The 24,427-nt window shown below is 32.0% G+C and overlaps 2 protein-coding genes across 3 annotated transcripts in view; both read right to left on the bottom strand.

Moving 5' to 3' along the window:
• Positions 1–1,576: 1,576 nt before the first annotated feature.
• Positions 1,577–9,989, bottom strand: LOC134701784 (aldo-keto reductase family 1 member B1-like). The gene is made up of 9 exons (XM_063562909.1): positions 9,521–9,989; positions 8,650–8,766; positions 6,956–7,033; positions 5,532–5,648; positions 4,898–5,031; positions 4,475–4,556; positions 3,257–3,340; positions 2,574–2,656; positions 1,577–1,673 (listed from the first exon to the last, which is right to left on the bottom strand). Exons 1-9 carry the CDS (start codon positions 9,842–9,844, stop codon positions 1,631–1,633), a joined length of 1,062 nt encoding a protein of 353 aa, XP_063418979.1. The 5' UTR covers positions 9,845–9,989; the 3' UTR covers positions 1,577–1,630.
• Positions 9,990–14,756: 4,767 nt separating this feature from the next.
• The window catches only part of LOC134701825 (1,5-anhydro-D-fructose reductase-like), a 102,890-nt gene continuing 93,219 nt past the window's right edge, over positions 14,757–24,427 (bottom strand). For both annotated transcript variants that reach the window (XM_063562943.1, XM_063562944.1), the window contains exons 2-11: positions 23,613–23,723; positions 23,079–23,249; positions 22,168–22,284; positions 19,441–19,518; positions 18,844–18,960; positions 18,471–18,577; positions 16,870–16,951; positions 16,001–16,084; positions 15,345–15,427; positions 14,757–14,874 (exon numbers count right to left, since the gene is read on the bottom strand). In XM_063562943.1, the coding sequence (XP_063419013.1) occupies positions 14,832–14,874; positions 15,345–15,427; positions 16,001–16,084; positions 16,870–16,951; positions 18,471–18,577; positions 18,844–18,960; positions 19,441–19,518; positions 22,168–22,284; positions 23,079–23,249; positions 23,613–23,705 (975 nt within the window). In that variant the 5' untranslated portion in view covers positions 23,706–23,723 and the 3' untranslated portion in view covers positions 14,757–14,831. The remainder of the gene's footprint in view (positions 14,875–15,344; positions 15,428–16,000; positions 16,085–16,869; positions 16,952–18,470; positions 18,578–18,843; positions 18,961–19,440; positions 19,519–22,167; positions 22,285–23,078; positions 23,250–23,612; positions 23,724–24,427) is intronic.

A 24,427-nucleotide genomic window follows, 5' to 3' on the forward strand; every position in this document is an offset into this window, starting at 1 on the left:
GATACATTTGACAACGTTTGTCTGAAAGGATGTCCATATAAGATCGTTCAACAGTTTATAAATTAATAGATCATGCATATGCGTGTTGATGTCTATCATATAATGGACTACGAAAAAAATTGGTCAAATCTTCGGAAATTTAGTATGAAGAGAATACATCATTTAAGATGGATTCTCAAATTTTGATCAAACAAATAGGAAAAATATAAAGAACATTGAAAATAAGTTATATCTTATTTGATCTGAATATCCCATGCGATATCTATGAATAAGAGATGTAACTATTGAAAAGAAAAATGACAAACGCATGACCTCTGAATGATTTGTTAAGAATCCATAGTAAGTTCGCTTTGATGAAATAAAGAAGAAAATATAAAGATATTAATGTGAAATCGTGAAAAAAGATTTTTTTTGTTTTAACAGAAACGGAGAGGTATTTATATTAAGCTTTCCCTGACATCATGCAATAGCTAATTAAAATTATATTGATATTTCTGAAACACGTGTCATTCGTATTGCAATTGGTATCATTTGCTAATTTATAAATGGCGCCACCTTTGACATTGACAAAATGAGGTTCTTGGTGGGGTTTTTAGGTCACGTTTTTTATTATAAAATTAATAAGATATAATTCTACTTTTGTTTGCCAATTATTCAATTCTCTTCTTTAATCTTCAGCACATTTTCTTTATCCAATTTTCGTTTGCGCATTATTTTCTCATCTTTCGACATTTTTCTCTGTTCTTAATTTTTCTCCCTTTTATTCTCTAGAATATGTAAACACTATTCAGTTTCTCCAAAACATCAATGTAACTAAGCCTGTGAAAGCGTAGGACAAATAAATGTTGTGTCTTTGTTTTCGTGTGATTACATAGTCGTTTACAAAAGATTGATACAAAGACAAATTCATTAGGGACAAAGTTACGTACTATATCAAAATAGGCAATATCGAGAACACATCATTTCGTATGTTTCGTCGACCAAAAACTTATCAGTCACGCTGCAATATAATTGTTTTTAATCATATAAAGTACGAATTTAAAGAACATATTAATGAAATGTTTTGTCAAATACAGCTTAGGTAATCTATTAGTGGTTGCCTTATGAAACAACTATTTATCGTATGAATTATTGAACTGTAAATTCAGTATGTATGACGTCCATTATCATTGAACTAGTATATATATATATGTGTTTCGAGGCCAGCTGAAGGACGCCTGCGGGTGCGGGAGTTTTTCACTGCATTGAAGACCGATTGGTGACCTTCTGCTGTTGTCTGTTCTAAGGTCGGGTTATTGTCTCTTGTACACATACCCGATTTCCATTCCCAATTTTATGTCCAGAATGTAAATGAAGGACGCCTCCGAGTGCGGGAGTTTCTCGCTGCATTGAAGACATATTGGTAGCCTTCTGCTGTGGTATGTTATAATGTAGGGTTGTTGTCTCTTTGACACATTTCCATTCTCAATTTCATGTCCAGAATGTAAATTTTTTGCTTTTAAATCTGTCTTTGTCCAACTTCATTTTTTTTTTATATTATTGATACAGATATAAAAAGGAATAAAATAATAGAATGAAAAAAATACAAATGTATTGTTATAGAATAAGTGGTTAATAAAACAAGAGTTTCTTAGAATTCTGCATGGAATGGATACTCTGGATGCCCACTTGCCCTGTAATATAATATGAACAGTTAGTGTTAAAGTATATGCAAATAAAAATAACAGAAACACATGACTTGTTTTGCTTAAAAATATTAAAAGGATCCCTCCAAACGGAGTTCTTTGGTATTTGGAAAAATGCTTAAAACCCTTATTCTGATGGTAAAGAGGACTTGTCGATGACTATGTACAACTAATTGAATACAGGGGAAAAATGATCAGATGATCAAAAATACTTATTATTTCATTTTGATTTATATGATAAATGTATTTGTGTACTCTACAAAAGAAGAAATCGTTAATTACAAAATAAGCAAGAATATTTTGCGTCATCGAAACAAAGAAAAAGTACAATAGATAAGGGGAATCTGTCATAAATAGAGAAACTTGACCATCTGATGATCTCTAGTTATTTTGGAATGCTATTTTTTGCGACTTTGTTAGTAATGTTGTGTGATTGTCTATTAAATTAACAGAAAGAACAATTGCATGAATATAAAAAAGAAGAATCAATAATTGCTGTATTTGATTCTCTCATCAAAAGATATTATTAAATATTTGAATTTGGAAAGATAATATTTACAAAATTGAACAATACATTGTTTTGTTATTTTAGTGTTATATTTAACATTGCCATTAAAGCCACAAAACCCGGTTCAGCCCACCATGTTTTAAGTCAGGTAAATGGCGGTTGTTATATTATAGGTTGTTTTTGTGTGTGTTGCATTGACGTTTGTTTTTGTTGCACTTCAGTGTTTCTGCTGGTTCGTTGTTTTTCCCTTTTAGTTGATGTATTTCACTTGGTTTTAGTTTGAAACTCGAATTTGTTTTCTCTCAATCGATTTATGATTTTCGAACAGCAGTATACTACTGTTGCCTGTATTCATGATAAAAATAAATATTGAACCTTACCACTTCTCTATAAATATTCGTGGATGTTTATCTAATGTCCATATCTGTTCCATCTCGTCCGGTGACAACGAAAAACTGAACACCTGAAGAAGATAACTCTAATATTATTATTTTTTCTAAAAGTATGATAAGAAGTAAAAAAAATATCAATAGGTTTCTGCTGTCTTGTTCATGAGAATAAAATTATTTTGAATTGCGAATTGATCATTGAAGTGCATTTTTAAAAAGATAATACATCTGTACAATATATGTTCTGATTTCTGTGATAACTGAGATCAATAAATTAATACAAAAAAAACTGTGATCTCAGTAAAATATATAGACATTTTTAATAAAAAAAAAACCGTATCTGATTTAAGAAAAACAGATTACTACAAAGATGCATTGATCTTAAAAAATAACTGACATGATAGTATATAAAACATTTTGGAATTTTGGAAGTAAACACGTATTTGAAATTTGATTTGTAAGCTAAACTGTGATTAACTTTGATTTTATTACCTATAAAAATGGTTATATGATTACAGAACTTAATTTTTAAATGCAATATTAATGTGTGAGCAATTGTCTATGATTTTCATTCAAAGGATTTAGACACAAAAATTGTTTCATGACGATTCAACACATCCGTTGTATAACGTGTATTCAATCTTAAACATTTTGATTTTACATTATCTACTCACATCAAAGTTCTCCTTGATTCTAGACGGCGTAACTGATTTTGGAATCACAATGATGTTACGCTGTATTATGAATCTCAAAACGACCTGCAGAAAAATATGCAATTAATATTGGATCTGTTTATTCTGTATTTTTTAGATTATTATTTTAAATCTAACATACTCGTCCACTTTATTAATTAAAATCACATGTGGAAGCTCGAGTGAGGAATGTCAAGGGTTCGAATCTCTCTACTAAGCACGAATCCTGATAGTTCAAAGTAAGCTAACAGTACTGTCCTGGGTTGAGTTGACATATTAAAACGTGAAAACCCGCTACATTTGTACGCATACCTGTCCTAACTCCGGAGCCTGTTGTTCAATTGCTTGTGGTTTGTTATATGGTCCATATGCGCTTCTCGTTTCTGATCTGTTATTATATTTTTACCGTTGGCTTTCCTGTTTGCATACTTTTACATTAGTCATTATTTGGCCCTTTATATCTTTCTGTTAGGTGTGAGCCAATGTTCAATGTTGAAAGGCGTACTTTGACATGTACTTGTTTTATTTTTTCCACTTTTTAACTTGAAAGGGGAGTTGTCTCATTGACACTCATACCACATCTTCTTATTTATACAGTGGGGTCTCTCAGGATAATGTGTCTGCGTATGGATGCCATGTCTTCATTTGCCAGCCGCTAGTGTCGTCGACAACAGACTTAGCAGTGATGTTTTAATACAAAAATATAAAAAATAGCTAAAATAGCATGCATATCATGTTTGTGCGATATGAATATGAGTCCTTCTTGGTACTAACCATAATTGGCTATCTCACACAAACATGATATGCATGCTATTTGAAGTTGTCGAAGAAACTCGCGGCTGGCATACACAACCTATATCACGGTATCAATGATAATGATGACTTTATTCATGTAAGATCTTCTAAAACGTATTATATATAAAAGCGTCCGATGTTTTGACATATAATATATCAGCTGAAAGTAGGGATTTCATAATACGTTGTTTTTGTTATTTACTTTAAAATAACGTTTATATCCCAAAAATAAATTTCTCAAGCTGTGATACCATTGCTGTGTTTTGCCTCATGAATCAGCCTTTATAAATGGCTGTACTAAAATCAATATTTTATGATATTGCTATAGCTGTCTTAATTTGATAGCTTAAATTGCATTATTTTTTGTAATTAATTCTCCTCGCCCTGAATCATAATGCATTTTACCTGGGCTATGGTTTTGCTTTTCTTCTGAGCAATATCCTTAAGAACAGGTTCGTCAAATATACTGGGTTCTTTCCCTGTTCGCCTATATTATAAATATAAACTTTCAACTATTTAGGTTCTGCATTTTTTTAGATTTTAAATGAGGTATTTTTTAAGAATGACCCGCACAAAATTAAAATGTGGGCGTTTGTGTTGTTTATATTTCACGTAACAACACCTTGACTTTATAAGTTCTTAAACGATTTAATAAAAGTTCATTGTCAAAATCTAATTGCTTTTAACAAAAATTGTTCTATCAATCAGAAAATCTTCTAGCAGAAAGTTGAATGCAGATATAATTCATTTCTATATCACCGGTCTTCCACTAATTGAATTTCTATTATATTTTCATGGATAACAGTATACATGGACCATTTTACCTACAAAGGACTATCTGGGTTCGCTAGAGGGGCATAAGCCGTAACTGTTATGCCTTTTGACAAGCAGAAATCCACAAGCTTGAAGTTTGAAAAATAAGGATGTATGTATTTCAACCTACAAACAAAACAAACGAAATTCTTATATTAAGATATGACATACAATGTTATGCAACAAATCTTGGTGTACTGTTAATTGTTATTCTTGGCAAATAAAAAATACCTTTACTGCTTTAATCTGCTATATTTTAACATTATCAAAATTCTTGTTTAAACGCATTCAAGTAATAACTCTAAATCTGCATTTTGCGCCTGTCCAAAGTCATGAATCTCTTGCCTCTGTTAGACTTGTATGTTTTGTTTTAGTTAGTTTTTTTTTTAAATTCTGGTTCACTTATAATTTTCTGAGTATATCATCGAGTACGTTCATTTTTGCTAAACGGGTACATCATTTTGTTTTGGGGGCAAGCTGAAGTCTGCCTCTTAGTGCGTGATTTACTCGCTGTGTTGATGACCCGTTGGTGACCTTGGGTTGCATCTGCTCTTTGGTCGGGCACTTGTTCGTTGCATATTCGATACTCAATTGTATTGTGTATTATCAATGAAAAAACAAAAACATTTCAGGACTATTTTAATCTTACCTGTAGATTACATGGTTTTATCTGGGCACTTTGTAGGATACGTTCTATCTGTGACTTGTTGAAGTTAGACAATCCTATATTCTCGGCCATGCCGGCATCAACTAATTCTTCCATACCCTGCAATTTTATCAGTTCATAGGTTAAGATGATATTAAAATTAAGAATTGTGAAAAAATATAAAAAAAGATCGAAGTTGGAAGTACCGACTATAAAACGATTTCGAAAATGAAATCGTAAAAATTAAGGAACTTTACATGTAAACTTGGTCGTTCACAAAAATAACTCACGATATTAGATTTGTTTTAGACGCCTCAAAATGTATTTGGTTTATACTAATACTTTGACGAGAGATGATTGAAACATATCTTCAATCGTAAGATAAAGAATTAAAAGTAATCTAAAAAAAATTAAACAAGAGAAAATTGGCTTTAAGGAGGCTCGTGGGTATAAGATTTTCAGAAAAAAACAATAATTTTCCATTACATATTTTATTCATTACCTTAAGTAGTTGTTACTTTATCATATGGTACAAAAATCATTCCAAAACATCAATTCGTGTTGGCCCCAGGGGACTTTTCAAATGTAAATATCATTGAAAAAGCTCCAAATTATCTCCCTTTGGGGCAAAAATGCCATTTTTCGACATTAAAATGGAAATGTCTTTTTTTTTTAACTTAGCCGTATTTGGCACAACGTTTTGGAAAATTTGGATCCTCAATGCTCTTCAACTTTGTACTTGTTTGGGTTTATAAATATTTTGATATCAGCATCACTGATGAGTCTTGTGTGGACACAACGCGCGTCTGGCGTACAAAATTATAATCCTGGTACCTTTGATAACTATTAACTCAACGGTGACCTATAATTTTTATTGTTGTTTTCGAATAAATAATAGTAAGATTAAAACTATTTCTGTAATTTAGTTCTTTTTTATTTCGATATTACCACTATTTCTCTATTATTTCAACAGAAAAAAAGGACATTAACAAAAAAAGTATGCTTCTTTCGAAGGCAGATTTTGAGCGTAAATGAACGGTGACCCCATTTTTTTATTAAGTATAAGATAAAGTTCATTTATAGCAAAATATAGAGAAATTCTATATCAAATAAAAAGTTTGATTTAGACCCGCGAGCCCCCTTAAATGATATTTCCACTTTTTAAATTTTTCAATGAGTATTATGTGAAAAAAACCAGGTTCTTTGTTTCAAGAAGATGGATATATTTCTATTATAAACCATTCTTAATCAATATATCGGATTAATGTAACATGACAGCAGGTTCTTTTACTTTAGAAGAGAAAGATATTTCTATAACTATGATAAATTATATTTTATAAGTATAATTCCAAAATATTTGATTTTACTTTATAAATCAACATTGTTATGGCTGGGTGTCTTAGAATTGCAAGCACAGTGAACTATACCTTCCATGTATCTACTATGTCGTGATTCTCAAACATATACTGGTCATCCTTATCTTTGGGAAATAAATCATCTCCGTCCTACAATGAAGACAAACTATTGATTTATCATTTGAATATATTTCTGCCGTTACATGACAAAAATGGTTCAATTTTATGATTTAGCAATGAAAAAAGGATCAGATCAATTCAATAAATTCAAATATACATACATTTGAAGGCCGTACTTTAACCTATAATGGTTTACTTTTTAAATTGTTATTTGGATGGAGAGTTGTCTCATTGGCACTCACACCACATCTTCCTATATCTATATAAAAAAAATTCTCTCATTACATTCAATCTTATAGCATAGTAATTTAACAATAAAATTGAGAATTGAAATGGGGAATGTGTCTCAGCGGTGACAACCCGACCACTGAGAAGATGCAGCGTAAGGCTACCATTGGTTCTTCAGCAAAGCAAAATAATCCCATACCCATATGCCAGCTTCAGCTGGCCCCGAATTCAAAATCTCAGTGAAGTGAAGATAGAAACTTATCTTCATTTGAACAAAATCCACGATCAGATGATATGGATGTCGTTTGGAGTAATAACAAATACCTTTTTTAGAGAGATGAATAAATCGAAAGTTTTGTACTAATATTATACGAACGCAATTTAAAGGAATAACCTGATGGCTCTACGGCCAACAAAATCAGACGTGACCTGAAAACAAATATGTAAACAAACTCACATAATTTAACACACGCATGGTATTGTTGTGATGAAAATACAGTAGATGAAATCACAACTATAGTCACTTTGTATATAACCATAAACTTCTTTATTCTATCAGTGTAAACTGTTAAGTGCTTAAATATCAACAAAAGATGATGCAAAATAGCTCAAACAATAACATTAACACTAACGGTCTAATTCATGTACCAAAAAAATAACGGAAATTATATTTATTATCATGTCAAGGTAAAGAATCTCAAATTTAATTGAAGTTAATTAAGCATATATTCTTCTATTTGCGGTTTACAGTTTATTTAAACAAGGAAGATGCTGAACAAATATACGTTACAGATATAAACAATACTAAATATTCACATTATTTTATCAAAATGGTAACAAAGCCATGAACTTGCAATTTCTTTGATGAAAAAAAAGCCAAAAAAATACAAATGTCCATAACACTTCGGTTTTGTACATGTCATGAGCAGAGGATTATATAATATAGTCAAATACGAACTTAAACCCCATCAAAGTATTATACTTTAAATAAATTTTAAGAAAATCAAACAAAAACTGACAAAAAAAGACTCATTTTTGCGAAGTTATCTCCCTTCTCAAAGTTAATTGCATAAGAAATTAAAAGTGCGGATTTTGCGTTTTCCTCATGTCAAGGTTAATGGGACTTTTTTCTGTGTATATTTAGGGCTTAATGCTATAGATTATGACTAAAAAAAATCTGTTGCAATTAGTTTGAGGTTCAAACTCAGTTAACACGACTAGAATTACTGGTGTCGATTTCAGTAAAATACTTACCACTAAGATTGATCGTGAGTCATGAACACATCAGTTCACTTTCAAACAATCTCGGTCCTAATTTGTTTTGTGAAATCGACTCCAGGCTCTGGACTTGGGACAGGCGCATACACACAATTGGTAGTGGGGTTTCTTTCAAATATTTCAATACAATAAGTGCCTACCTTAAGTGAAATGGGCCAATGAATCACCAGTAGCTGAACGCAGTTGACTTTAAGATTATCCAATGATTTCTGGAAATTTTCCTTAATATGTCGCCGATTATGATGTGTATCCCAAAGCTGAAAAAGTTGATGATATTTTATTGACTTTATTTAAAAGATTACATCCTGTGTCAAGTTATGAAATTAATGTTAACATTTCCAATTAAACAATTTATATATTTTGTTTTTGTTAGTAATTTCAAAATTCAAATAATTAGCAATTTTTAGCAAACTTATTATTTCAACAATGAAACGCCATACTATATATAAATGGCTCGTGCCCTTTGTAAGAGTCAAAGTACCCGAAAGATTGGTAGAACTTTGTAGATTTTTTGGGTAATGTATCATTTATGACTTATATAATCTATACTGCAAATGAAGTATCTTTTTGATACATCAATAAATTAATGTTCGAATTGTTTAAAACTTTTTTAAAAATAAATAACGCTGTAGTATTTTTATCGATAATTAATGGCATCATTTCCTTATCTTGTTTTCCAAGTTGACTTTGTCCTTATAGTTTTAATACAAATCATTAAGGTAAAACGGGTTTTAACCTGTTATATCACTAAATCAGCGTTTGCAGTGCATGTTATCATAAAAGTGCAGATTATTCCAAGTTTATGAAGAGGCGATGTATAATTAATTCAAAAGTATTAGATTTTACACACATTGGAATCATGCTCACAGAGGTCATCTCAGCATTATATTTTCTATTCTAAAACAAAATCTTAAGATAGAAATAGATGAAAGATGAAAAGGCGTCATGAAACACTCGTTAGAAAATAGACAACGCCATGACTAGCTTGCAAACTATACTTAAGCCTCCTACCTTAGTCGTGATAAAGATTTCTTTTTTATCTTTAATAGTACCGTCGTCTAACTTGGCCTGTATACCATCTCCTACCTCCTTCTCGTTTAAATATGCATGGGCACAATCAACACTTCTGTATCCTATATCTATAGCATACTTCACTGCATCTCTAACTGAACCAGGTCCACCCTGATTGAAAGATGAAAAACAAATATGTAATGGAATATATAAGGGTTTTTTGTGAGCATGTATTTTAAGGTTCATCATAACAAATGGGCAAAAATGGCTGTACTTGCACCTCAAAATATATTCATTTGCAAAAATTGTTCGGTGAATTATCATATGCGTGTTATACCGTTTTCGTAAATTCACACAAACATACTGGCGGTATTACGTAACTATCTATATCAGAGCTTGATGAGTCAAGAAATCTATAAATAGAATTACTTGAACTTAACATTAAAAGTAGTACTACATTTGTCGACGAGTATATACTTACGGTAACATTATGGGTTCCTAACCCAATCACAGGATATTTTGTTCCATTCGGTAAAACAGCAAACTCTGCAATACCTGAACTCATTTTTTATATCTAAATCCTTCTAATGTATGTCAAATTTTATCTACGAGTGTATTTCGGTAATCCTAACATTTGTCAACTTTCAACTTTACATCTTATCACAGATATGAAGTCTCAAGTTTTGAACGCGCCATGTTTGTTTGGGAAATATATCTTTATTTTTCGCCTTTTTTGGTTTTATCAGTCCTTTAACATTTGTATCAGGTAGTATTAGAATTTGAACAGAAAAATATCATGTTTATCATCAAAATCTCATCCACAAAATAAAACCACAACCTTCATGTTGTCAACGTGAACAAGGTTGGATTCTTTGTGTTAAGTGATTAATTCTTTGTTTTTGACAACGGTATTGAAAGACTCGCATTTTTGACATTATTGAATAACTGATCAATAAATTGTCGCGGATGAGAGAAACACAAAATGTGCAACCACCGATATTACGCTAGTACAAAGACAACACAAAAATGAACTCAACGACTTATCATTTCATCTCCAATCATATAATTTAGAAATGAAATAATAAAATCAAGATGTATAAATTTAAGTTTCTGTTTATTACAAATTGCATCTATATAATATTATTTCTGTTTTCCGGTTAACACATACTGTGGAAAGCTGTGGATTCTTGTTTTATAAGCCATTATTTACATTTCATGGCTGGAAATAGGTGTCGTCCTTGTTTGAAACAAGACGATGCTAGTAATCGAAAGCAAATGCATCCATTAAATCATTGAATTGTTTGGGCTAAAATTTTCTTGTAAAAAAATAATATTTAACTAGTTGTTAAAAAACACATGTTCTTACGATTGTTTAACGAATTTCAGAGTATAAGGAGGATAGATTTCCACTCCAAAATGCCCTTTGCCTGGTCACTTCTTGTTTTAACATTATAAGATCTGTTTTCCTTGAATCCTCCAAATATAATTCAAAGTTCGAAAATATTTCATTTAGAATGGAAGTGACAACTGAACAATTATATATCGTGTAATTAATGGTATCCAATACAAAGTTAACGAACCTATAGTAGCCTTAATGGTCTGGGTTTGGTTTTTTTAGCAAATCACTCTTAACTGTCCTTTGTAGCCTCGTCGTCCAGCAAATTTACCATTTTATTTCTTCTGTTTTTTCACCAGGCTCTGTTTTTTTCATGGATAACAAGGCTTCCTCATCTTCGTAACAATTCGGGAACATCCTCGTCTATGTTTGTTTCCTCTATTTTTCTTCTTGTATCAACTGTGATATTATCTATAAAAATGTATAGCTTGCAAGTATGATATATGGATTCCACAAATTAAAACAACTCATAACTCTGGAATATTTCGAATATTCCTACGACTGGTAAAGAAAAAGAAGCAAAAGTGGTTTTGTCGTTTTGTCGTTTCTTTTCATCTTTCAGTTCTTTCTAAAAAATTGATAACAAATTTTCTAATTCTGTGTCGGAGATCCAGCAAGTTGAGAGATTTGACGCTTGCAGTAGTGAATGGTTTATTTGCAATTATTGTAGGTGGAGAAAAATTAGGAAACATGTAAATGCATCTGAAGATGGGATTAACATGAAAAAACTACCACAGCTAATGTGCTTTTTATTTTTTATTTTTAAAGGTTTCGTCTATTCACTAATTAATTTTGACATATATATATGCCTCCATGCAAACCATCTAAAAACCAGCGAAATACTCCAGCTCAGATACAATCTCCTCAGTTACTTCAAACAGCTCATGTTACAACTTCCCCAGTTACTTCAACGAGCTCAGCTATAACCTTTTCAATTACTGCAACCATGACAGATACAACCTCCTCGGTTACTTAAAACAGCTAATATTACAACCTCCCCAGTTACTTCAACGAGCTCAGATATAACCTCTTCAATTATTGCAACCAGCACATATACAACCTCCTCAGTTTCTGCTCAAACCTGCACCACGGCAAGATGAACAGCAATTACGACCTCAATGAGACGATCTCATAGATTTAAACAAAGGAAACAACAGAGACAACCATTTTCAAGTAACTGTAAATGACATACATTGTTAAACCTTCAGCAAAAGGAAAATAATCGAAATAAGAAAAATAAGTGAGTGGAGATTTGAAAACAATAATTCAATAGGTACAAAGTTAATTAAATCTACGTTTAAGAATAACCAAAATATTATTCACATGCAGTATCTCAATTTTTTATTGCATTTGCTAAGGTTTATTAAGTTTAAATTTAAGGAATCAAATACAATTGATAATGTTATAAAGTTTTAGATTTAAAGAGTTGAGTTTGATTTAAAGAGTTGAGTTAGAATTAAATAGTTTGTTTTAAGACTCAAAGATCTTTTCAATCGTTGCTTTGATGAGATTAGATGTGTATATGTTCCGGACCATATGAGTATTTGGACCATACGCGTATGGTCATGACCATATGAGTATAATACTCGTTTGGTTATTAACGGGCCGGACCATATGAGTATTTGGACCATATAGGTATTTATTTTCAAATTACATTATACACGTTTTATACGATTAAAACGATTATACAAAAACTATCTAAAAAAGCAATAATGGTTACAAATGTACATGACAATGTATTAATTTTATAATTCAAAGATATATCTACGAAGTTTTAAAGAAGCCCTAGATCTCAAATATCGTAACACGACTGCAATACACCATATTCACAAGACAACTTAAATAAAATGTGTTACTTTCAATTGACTTCTTGTGTTACAGTTCATTTTGAGAAATTTTTGGAAATATTTTTTTAAGTCGACAAATTGCCATTCACTCGTTATTACAAATCGGTGATAACCATCGGTAGTGACCATGTGCAATGACCATTGGTATAAAATGTGTTTATTTATATAGTTTTGACAAGTTAATAAAATTAACTATTTGAAACTTCTAATTTTTTTTAGCTAATCTTTTTTGTAATGATTATATAAATTAATATAAAATTACCTATATGATAGCGTCTTTTTAATGAACAGTCATACCATATGAAGAGTTGAGACGAGAGTGTTAATTACCCCGACCATACGCGTATGGTCCAAATACTCATATGGTCCGGAACATATACATGAGTTTTTTTATTGTAATAAATTAGTTGTATTGAATGGTTTATGTATGTATTTTTTTAATATTCTGTACTTAGGAATGGTATTGTGTGACGATATTTTTACTGTTTTTATTAGATGACAAAAATGATAATATAAAAAAATATTCTACTATACCACCTTAGTGGAGGAGGCATGAAATGTTACCTTTGTCCTTATTTCTGTTTAGGTGTCTATGATCATGGGTTTATTTGTACCAAATCGGTTTCAGTTTCCTAACTTTAGTTTGTTTTAACCAAATGTTGTGAATCAAATACACCTTGCTGATTACCATAACACAGCGATCAAGTTTGAATGTTGGTGCACTTAAACCTTTCGACAGTTATATTTCTTTTCAAATGAAAAATTGGTAAATGTTCGTTTCTGTTCTCTAACTTCAGTTTGCTACTCAAAAATGTTATGAATCTTTTACACAATGCTTATAACTACAAAACCCAGACCAAGTTTGAATGTTGGTGGTGTCACTGTTACCGTTCTAGAATTACACCCCTTCACAATTGTAAAAAATGCTACATTTATGGTTTCCGTTATCTAACTTAAGTTTGCCTCAACCTAATGTTACGAAACTTTTATACAATGCTTTTTATCATAATACTAGGATTAAGCACACATTTGGGTAGTATCACTTTTACAGTTATCAGTACTTCTTTTCTTTGTAACGTTATATGCAAGTTGGAGCATCAGCTATGTCCGATGGACACATTCTCCATATTTTTTTTCAAATTTATGTATATGTTTGTCCTTCACCACCCTGACAAGTTTTACATGTACATATAAAAATAAAAGTGGCAACATAGCCGTACCTTATTTGGAGGATCTAGTTAACAATTCATACAAACAAGAACAATGTTAAACACAATCTGACTCTATACTTTATAGCTCAGCAATTATTATCTAGAAAGGTTTTGTACGTTTTGTCTTCTTATATATGAAAGGAATGCTCAAATGTTCTAGAAGTTCTAATTGGATTTAAATAAAGCCTGGTGTCGGTGTATGCATACATATTCTAATGGACCAGTGAATGTTTCAGTTTACTAATTTGCTATATTTCCCTATTAACGATATTGTATATGCGATTGATCTGTTGAAGTTGTGATTGAAATTTATAAAAATTGAACCTCCGCGGGAATAGTTTACCCAGTTTATCGATGATTTCAAGTTTTTCATTTTTATTTATTTTAAAGAGATGCGAGGTGAAGAATTTATACTTGAAATGGCAATGTCTCTTCCCTGATCGTCCTAAACTATTGGTCATTAATGTGAAATTTCATAGGTATTTTTGTTTGTTTCAAATAAAGGTACCAGTAGTATACCACTGTTCAAAAGTCATAAGCATTAGTTTTCAACAGCGTTTCCAATGTATATAAAAAAGGATCAGGGTGCAGTGTGTTCTCTTAGAAATGCCGATTGCATGTTGAAAATGTCTGTTGGTGTAAGGTCTTCCCTTTCGTGACCCTTTTGTGTTGCTATTCAGTAGATGTGTGTCTTATTGTCAAAGATACATCATCTATTTACATACTAAAATATCAGTAGAATCGCCGTCATTCGACAAACAGTAAACAATAATACAATATAATAAGCCTAAATTATTTTATTTTTACAAACAAAACCATCTCAAACCAGTAAATACAACTTAAGTTAAATGTGATCTTCAATATTCGTCGTGGAATGCATAGTACTTGTGATCTTTGGCACTAAAATATAAAAACATGTAAATCTTTTTTAATAAAATGTGACCTTAATAATGTATAAGCAGTATTGTGTTAATGCCAACTAATTGTACTTACTTGTAACACATTAAAAGGCAAATTTGCTGACCTAAATTTCAAATGATTCATTAGTACAAGAAGGGTAAAGGTAAAAGAATCAACTTAAATGTGTGTGTGTGTTATGGCAATAAACAAAGTGTATCATATTTAAAACATTTGGTTGAGGCAAACTTAATATACAAACGGGAAACGAAAGTATCAGCATTTTTTTACATTTAAAAGGAGCGTAACTCGTAGAAAAGTAAAATTGCCACAACCTTTTGTGGTAATAATCAGTGTGTATTAGTTTAAAAATATTTCGATGAGACAAACTTAACTTAGATAACAGATACCAATTCTGGAACAGACGTGATCCATTCTTATGATAATTAACTCATACGTAACATAAAACTCACATAGGTTCACTATAAAAACGTAGATTTTTGTTCAATGACCATATTTTCTGCATTTCTTCATCTGTAAGACTGAAACTAAAAACCTACAAAATACGTTATAAAAATGTCATCTTTGACTGTAACATTTAGATATCTTTACCGACTCCAATCTATCAGTAAACCAGTTGCACCCTTACATAAATTATATTTAGACTCCATTCCTGTATGTAAGAGGGGTAGGAAGGGCGACATATCGAATTCTGCAAGCAATAAAACATTCTCTTCCGTATCCCGATAGAAAACTAATCATAAATTTCCTATTCTCAAAAGGTAACACTTATTCCCAATGTCCTGAAAAATGTTTTTCTGTCCCTCGAGGATAAAGTCAATTACTCTACTTGCTAAAGAACAACAAGAACATGCACATATATATCTGCAAGATTTTAATTCTTTCGAAATAAAATATATTAGTTTCAAATTAAGATTTTGAATTTGGAATATCAAATTTCAATTTTTGAATCTCGAATGATCTGTTTTATGCTTTCGACGATATTTTTGATATCAATAATGTCACCTCTGATAAAAAACGAGACTACACATGTTTTCAAAAACTACTGTTAAGATTATGTTTCAAATATGATCAGAATTTTATAAATTATAATGAATGTGATACTTACATCAAAATTTTCCTTAATTCTACTTGGTGTGACAGATTTTGGTATAACAACCAAATTTCTTTGCAGATGAAACCGTAGAACTACCTGAAATCAAATTGAAAATAATTAATATTTACCATCGAACAGGTTTTGCACATATAGAACAAACGTAATGGCAATTGATACCATGCTTTGTTCTATTACTCACAGACTAACCAAATTTCAAAATTTACTTAGTTTAAACATATTTATTTATAGTGGATTGGGAAACAAGTTTTGCAACTTATATTAATCCCTTTCCACTTTGCGGGTGCGAGTGCTGCCTTGTAGCGGCATTAGCCTACTCTTTTTCGAAATCTACAAGGGTGTCTTTAACGTGCAAGAGATGTGGCTCTCTCTTAACACGGGCCAGCCATTTATCGTCCCCGTCCGACGGACTATCATCGTTTCCTCAAGACCATACTCGCAAATGGTGTCAAGGGAGAGCCGAAAATTGAGTTCCTGAAATTTTCATCCCAAACGGGAATCGAACCAGGAACCTTTGTGTTAGTTACTTATAGCGGAGGATTAGGTACAAGTAAATGAGTGGGTTTTTTTTTTGTTTTTTTATTTCATTGGTATGATAATCCCTAACTTAGGCATAAAGACTACCACAAAAACACGAGGGATGAACACAACATACTTCAGAATTGCAATTGAAAGAACTGTAGTACACTTAAATCTGTTATTCACAAATAATCTGTACACTCAGTCGTTAAATTTCCAGTTCATGTTATTGTAATCATAGTAAGGTGGCTTCATCAGTATGCATTTTCCCCTCAGTGATCGAAGGTTTGCCATAAAAAATACATTCATAAATCACAGCATATACGTTGTTTCAGGAAACTTACTTGTGTAATAGATTTTCCCTTTGCTTTCGAAATATCTTTCAAAACTGGTTCATCAAATATGATTGGCTCATCTGCACTTTTCCTGAAATACAAAATATTGTGAACCAGAAAAGGAGAAAGAATGATTAAAGCTACAATTAACCGACACCTGAAATTTAAAATTTATAATATTCTTCCTTCTTTAGATTTCAACATGTGTAAACTATTTTAAGCCAAGAAGCTACCTGACAAAACTATGTATCTTGTTGTAGAGAGCGAGACGGGACGCTTCTGCAGCGATTCTCTCAAAGATATCGTTGACAAAACTGTTCATGATAGACATAGCCTTTGAGGATACTCCTGTGTCTGGGTAACTTTTGAAATGATATATTTTAAACAGCAATGTACTTACATTAACAAATGAATTGCATACGGAATATACAATGTATGTGTCACAAGTTAACTAGTTTGAATCTTATGAGCTTGTGTTAACTATTCATATTTTAATGTACACCACAAAAGTCTGAACAGTGCCAGTTATAAGTCCAAACTGTAAAAGTTCATGACAATTTTGTCACTGTTTTAGAGAGAATCGTTTCAAGAGATGCTTCATTGGCTGAAATGCAGTAATCGCTAAAATTTATTAACTTGTGGTGTATCGTCTGTGTATATATATTTTCTAAGATATACTTTGCCAAAAAGTATTTTTCAATTCTTTTTCAAAAATATAATAAAAAGTATGGGTCTTCGTGCTATTTTTCAAGCTACTAGCAGTGCAAAACTACCCAATCTGCATAGGTTATTTATGGAAAAACATTGTTTTATGAAAAAAAAAAGAAATCTATGTGATTCTTTGAAATAAAATATGAGAAATTAGGTTTTATGATATGTTTTAAGAAAAGAATAAGACAGACTGGATTCCATGAACTTGTTTACATGCTAAAAGATAAAAAAAATCATTTAACTATAAGAGTTATCTCCCCTTAAATGAATAATTTGCACAAAAATTGATTCAAACATAACCAAACGTTTTGCATCTATTAAAACAGTTCAAATAATCACATTATGCAACACATCACATTATTTTCTTTATTCAAAAATCTTCCACATTAATTGTCAATCTGTCTTAAATTTTGCAGATTTAAGCAAAGGGCAAAACCGACTGTGTACTGCTATTTTACAATTCAAGATGTCGGAATAGACCACTTTCGAGTTCATCCGTCACCGGAAAAAATTCGTCAATTATACGCGCCTTTATCATCGTCATTTGTGCGTTTAGGGGCGTCGTCACTTCCTTCCAATGTTGAGCGAGTGGTTGGAAAACTATAATTCTATATTGTACGAATTATTCGGCAAATTGAATTCTCAAAATTAACAATCAACACTGCTGTCATTAGGGAAATGTCAGTAAGTACCTACAGAGCAACCATTATTTCTATTTTATCCTGCACAAAGACGATCACTAAGACGCTTGATGAACGTTAAAAGTGCAGGGATACAGGCGAGCCCCTCTATCTGGTAAATGACGTCATAAAGGCGTGTATAATTGACGAGTTTTTGCCGGTGACGGATGAACTCGAAAGGGGTCTATTCAGTTAATCTACCCAAATCAAATTGCTTACCAAGTTCTTCCTGCATTTCCCAGCGGTGCATAGGCTGTCACTGACATTCCAACAGATTGGCAGAACTCAACTAATTTTTTATTGCAAAAATATGGATGTATTTCGATCTAACAGAAAAACAAAAATGGATAATAAATAAACAAAATTAAATATAATATAATGACTAAAAAAAGTCAAATGATTTTTAGAAAATAAAATTGTATAACAGCTTTGTATGCCCTTCTTCTATTCACATATGTGAAACCATGTGAACATTTCATTCTATTTCTTATCTAATGTAAACATTTGTATAATTTTCTCAATTGAAATTTTAAATGAAAAAGAAAACAGTTGAATCAAATGATATTACTATATACTTTAAAAATCCAAATACCTGCATATTACATGGTTTTACTCTTGCATTTTTTATCAGTCTCTCAGTCTGAGCTTTATTAAAATTTGATATTCCAATGTTTTCAACCAGTTTTGCATCTACCAATTCTTCCATTGCCTAAATATAAAACACAACATTTAGAAATACTAAAACATTTCTACTAAAGTGTGTATATGCATCTACCATGTCAGTAAACTATCTACATAGTTTTAGTAAACCACCCAGGTCAACACATCTACTTATTCAACAATACCCAATCGCATGCTAGGCTCTTAATAGTCCTGAGTCAGAGCTCTGCAAATATCCACAGCCTTTGACATCTAAGTAAATTTGGTATCTGATGCACAGTTGTCTCATTGGCAATTATGTCATTGATACATCTTCTTTTATTTGTCTTTTATCTAATTAATATATCGATTTGTATATGCTTAGTTGATTTAAAAGAGATTTCAACATCGGTAAACTATTGGTAATTATAATTCAAATATAAAAACATACTATCCACACTTATCTGTGTGCACACTTGTTAAAATTCAAATTTTAAATTATTATGATATATAATACTAACTAATACGTTAACTAAACCTGTGTACTTACCTTCCAGGTATCGACGTAGTCGTGGTCAGAAAATATAACATTTCCATCTTTGTCTTTTGGGAACATGTCGTCTCCATCCTTAGTAGAATGAAAATTTGCTTTAAATAGTATTCCATTGGTTTGTTAGAAAATGGTAACAGGTAAATTATAATGTATAAATACTAAAGTAGGGATCTGGGTAGGAATCCTTTAATCCTGTATTCTTATGATATTGTTTAACCCAGTTTTGCTATTCTTCATAAATTTTGCTCATTAGTCTCGATTCTTTATATTTTATCACTATATTATTCTTTATCTTTTATTTATTTTTTTCTGTAATATAGGCTCTATATTTTCTATTTTCTATCTTGTAGTTGCCTATATTTATGAAATGTATGCCTATTATTTCCCATTCTGTAACGCAGACCCTCTGACCTGATTTTTTTTTATAAATAATTATGTACATAAAGCGAAGTGTCTTTCGTACTTCTAATTGACAATTCCTTTGTTGGAGAAGAAAATAAAAAAAAAGAAGGAATGGGTCGAAATAATTTTACTCTGAGATGTCTAAACCTTAAAACCAAATGGCCAGTGCATTAGGAACAACTGTACAGATATAAAAACAAGAATGTGTCCTCAGTACACGAATGCCCCACTCGCAATATCATTTTCTATGTTCAGTGGACCGTGACATTGGGATAAAAACTCTAGTTTGGCATTAAAATTAGAAAGATCATATCATAGGGAACATGTGTACTAAGTTTGAAGTTGATTGGACTTCAACTTCATCAAAAGCTACCTTGACCAAAAACTTTAACCTGAAGCGGGACAGACGGACGAACGGACGGACGAACGGACGCACAGACCAGAAAACATAATGCCCCTCACTATCGTAGGTGGGGCATAAAAAATAGAAGAAGATGTGGTATGATTGTCAATGAGACAACTCTTCACAAGAGCCCAAATGACACAGACATTAACTACTATAGGTCAACGGTACAGCCTTCAACAATGAGTCTACTCTGAAATGTCTTACCTTAAAACTGAATGGCCAGTGCATTAGGAATAACTGTACAGATATAAAAAATAGGAGAAGATGTGGTTTGATTGTCAATGAGACAACTCTTCACAAGAGACCAAATGACATAGAAATTAACAACTATGGGTCACCGGTACGGCCTTCAACAATGAGTCTACTGAGATGTCTTACCTTAAAATTAAAACCAAATGGCCAGTACATTAGGAATAACTGTACAGATATAAATACACAAAAAAAGAAGATGTTGTATGGTTGCCAATAAGACAACTCTTCACAAGAGACCAAATGACACAGACATTAACTACTATATGTCACCGGAACATCCTTCAACAATGAGTTTACTCTGTGGTGTCTTACCTTAAAACCAAATGGCCAGTGCATTAGGAACAACTGTACAGTGTCTACTTACCTTAAAACCAAATGGCCAGTGCATTAGGAACAACTGTACAGAGTCTACTTACCTTAAAACCAAATGGCCAGTGCATTAGGAACAACTGTACAGTGTCTACTTACCTTAAAACCAAATGGCCAGTGCATTAGGAACAACTGTACAGAGTCTACTTACCTTAAAACCAAATGGCCAGTGCATTAGGAACAACTGTACAGAGTCTACTTACCTTAAAACCAAATGGCCAGTGCATTAGGAACAACTGTACAGAGTCTACTTACCTTAAAACCAAATGGCCAGTGCATTAGGAACAACTGTACAGAGTCTACTTACCTTAAAACCAAATGGCCAGTGCATTAGGAACAACTGTACAGTGTCTACTTACCTTAAAACCAAATGGCCAGTGCATTAGGAACAACTGTACAGAGTCTACTTACCTTAAAACCAAATGGCCAGTGCATTAGGAACAACTGTACAGAGTCTACTTACCTTAAAACCAAATGGCCAGTGCATTAGGAACAACTGTACAGAGTCTACTTACCTTAAAACCAAATGGCCAGTGCATTAGGAACAACTGTACAGTGTCTACTTACCTTAAAACCAAATGGCCAGTACATTAGGAACAACTGTACAGAGTCTACTTACCTTAAAACCAAATGGCCAGTGCATTAGGAACAACTGTACAGAGTCTACTTACCTTAAAACCAAATGGCCAGTGCATTAGGAACAACTGTACAGAGTCTACTTACCTTAAAACCAAATGGCCAGTGCATTAGGAACAACTGTACAGAGTCTACTTACCTTAAAACCAAATGGCCAGTGCATTAGGAACAACTGTACAGAGTCTACTTACCTTAAAACCAAATGGCCAGTGCATTAGGAACAACTGTACAGTGTCTACTTACCTTAAAACCAAATGGCCAGTGCATTAGGAACAACTGTACAGAGTCTACTTACCTTAAAACCAAATGGCCAGTGCATTAGGAACAACTGTACAGAGTCTACTTACCTTAAAACCAAATGGCCAGTGCATTAGGAACAACTGTACAGTGTCTACTTACCTTAAAACCAAATGGCCAGTGCATTAGGAACAACTGTACAGAGTCTACTTACCTTAAAACCAAATGGCCAGTGCATTAGGAACAACTGTACAGAGTCTACTTACCTTAAAACCAAATGGCCAGTGCATTAGGAACAACTGTACAGTGTCTACTTACCTTAAAACCAAATGGCCAGTGCATTAGGAACAACTGTACAGTGTCTACTTACCTTAAAACCAAATGGCCAGTGCATTAGGAACAACTGTACAGTGTCTACTTACCTTAAAACCAAATGGCCAGTGCATTAGGAACAACTGTACAGAGTCTACTCTGAGAAGTTTTAGAGATTTCATTGTATTCTCTTTTATATCTTTTGGATTATGGTGAGTATCCCATAGCTGTTAATTAGAAAGGTTCACTATGTACTAAACATTTGATAAAGAATGCTATCAAAAAGTGCCGAACTCACGTTTTTTTATGTACTAGTATGCATAAAATAAATGCCATCGATTCGTCATATTTCATATTTTATATCTTCATACGGTGTATTCATTTTGTTATCATTGGTCAATTATATTGTCAGTTGTATTAACTTTGTTTATAGTACTCTTTAAAGCAAAATCTATTCTTGATCCTAAAAATAAGATTATCAAGATAGGGTATGCTATATATAACCCTCTTGTTTAATTTTTACCCTGAAGATGTATTCAATATTTACAAACTGATTAACTATCAATCATACAATGATAACTTGACGCTGTCCGGTGTTATAAATATGTACAGTAATGTACGAATATTTCATTTAGTATATTATAAAACGAAATTCTCGGAACTCAATTCTGGTGTATATTTTCAATACTTCGTTGAATCCCTGGTGCCTAAATTTATATTAGAAATTTGGTTCAATAAAAAGTAAAAACACAAAAATATTGAACTCCGAGGAAAATTCAAAAAGGAAAATCAAAAATCAAAAGGCAAAATCAAAAGTCCAAACACAACAAACGAAATGATAACAACTGTCATATTCCTGACTTGGTACAGGCATTTTCTAAAGTAGAAAATGGTGGATTGACCCTGGTTTATAGCTAGCTAAACCTCTCAATAAATATAGAGAAAGATGAATACAATCCTACACATACTTTTTGTACAATTATATCAGTTCGAATAAACTGAAACAAATAGGTACGCAAACCTTTGTTGTGATGAATATTTCTTTCTTGTTTTTTATTGTTCCGTCGTCTAGTTTTGCTTGTATTGCATCCCCCACTTCGCCTTCGTTTCCATAAACACGGGCAGCGTCTACATGACGGTATCCTATATCAATCGCATATTTAACAGCTTCAAAAACAGCACCTGGTTCACCCTATAAGATACGAATTTGTAAAATGTAAAATGAAAATTTGACACACTGGTATTTCCCTTTGCAATGTTAATTTTCTTTTTTTATAATCTGTATTTTTTTACAAAGTGCGTCTTGTTACAAAACTATGAAATCTTATATTCTTGCAATTTCATTTTCTAGGATATAATTTCTTTCTGCGTTTCCCTGCCTTTCTAAATGTTTTTTAAGAAATTAATTGCTATCACCATGATGTGTAAAATGTATATGTGTGTTATCGATATTACAAATTTTGATTTAGGAGGCTTGATATAACATGTGTAGCATGTATAAGTAACTCGGATAATATTGACCATGTTGACCAATATAAACATGATATAAACTTACGGTTGCATTAAAAACTGTAAATGTTCCCAACCCAATAACAGGATATTTTGCACCACTAGGAAGTGTAAAGTATTTAGGTATTTCCGCAGCCATGATTTCTCCACACTTAACCTGAAGTAGATAACAGTTTGTACATGTTGTATATCAATTCTCTTATCAGAATAGATCATACCTCGTTTACAATATGTTTACACTGGGAGATAAATATAGACTTTTAAAATGTTGATTAAGTTTCTTTCTTGTGAAATAAAGAATTCGAAATTTTAGACATTCAAACAAAAGTGACCAATGTTTAGCTTAAATAAACTTTTAAAAAACATTTTCGGGGCTTTTGTAGATTTTCTCATTGTCAAAGGTCGTACGGTCACCATAGGTTTTTGTACGCCATTTGATTTCTGTAATTTTGTTAATCCTGTGCATTTTATTGTTTAATTATTGGGAATAATAATTCAATCTTATTTGTTTTTGTATTTGTTTATCTTCTTTTTAAACTTCAAACAGGGTATAATATACGATGATCATAATATATTAAAACATTTCAAAATGTGCCGGTATTTGACTAAAAAGCAAATATGATAAAATTCAACTATTGGAATAAATCTTGCAAACCGGGGGTATAGTTTGCCGGCCTCAATGGTCGAGAGACCCGCGGTAGCTCGCCCGCGTCTAACGTGCGAATCCTCGATGAAAAATTTCACAGGTATACGGTGATTTGCTGTTGCGTCAATTTGAATTTTATTTGCATTTTCGCTACAAACCCTATTACCGTGACTTGCGCCACATCAATTACTTTTCATTTACAGGTCAACACAGGT

Source organism: Mytilus trossulus, unplaced genomic scaffold (assembly GCF_036588685.1).
Source record: "Mytilus trossulus isolate FHL-02 unplaced genomic scaffold, PNRI_Mtr1.1.1.hap1 h1tg000343l___fragment_1__unscaffolded, whole genome shotgun sequence".
Lineage (NCBI taxonomy): Eukaryota > Metazoa > Mollusca > Bivalvia > Mytilida > Mytilidae > Mytilus > Mytilus trossulus.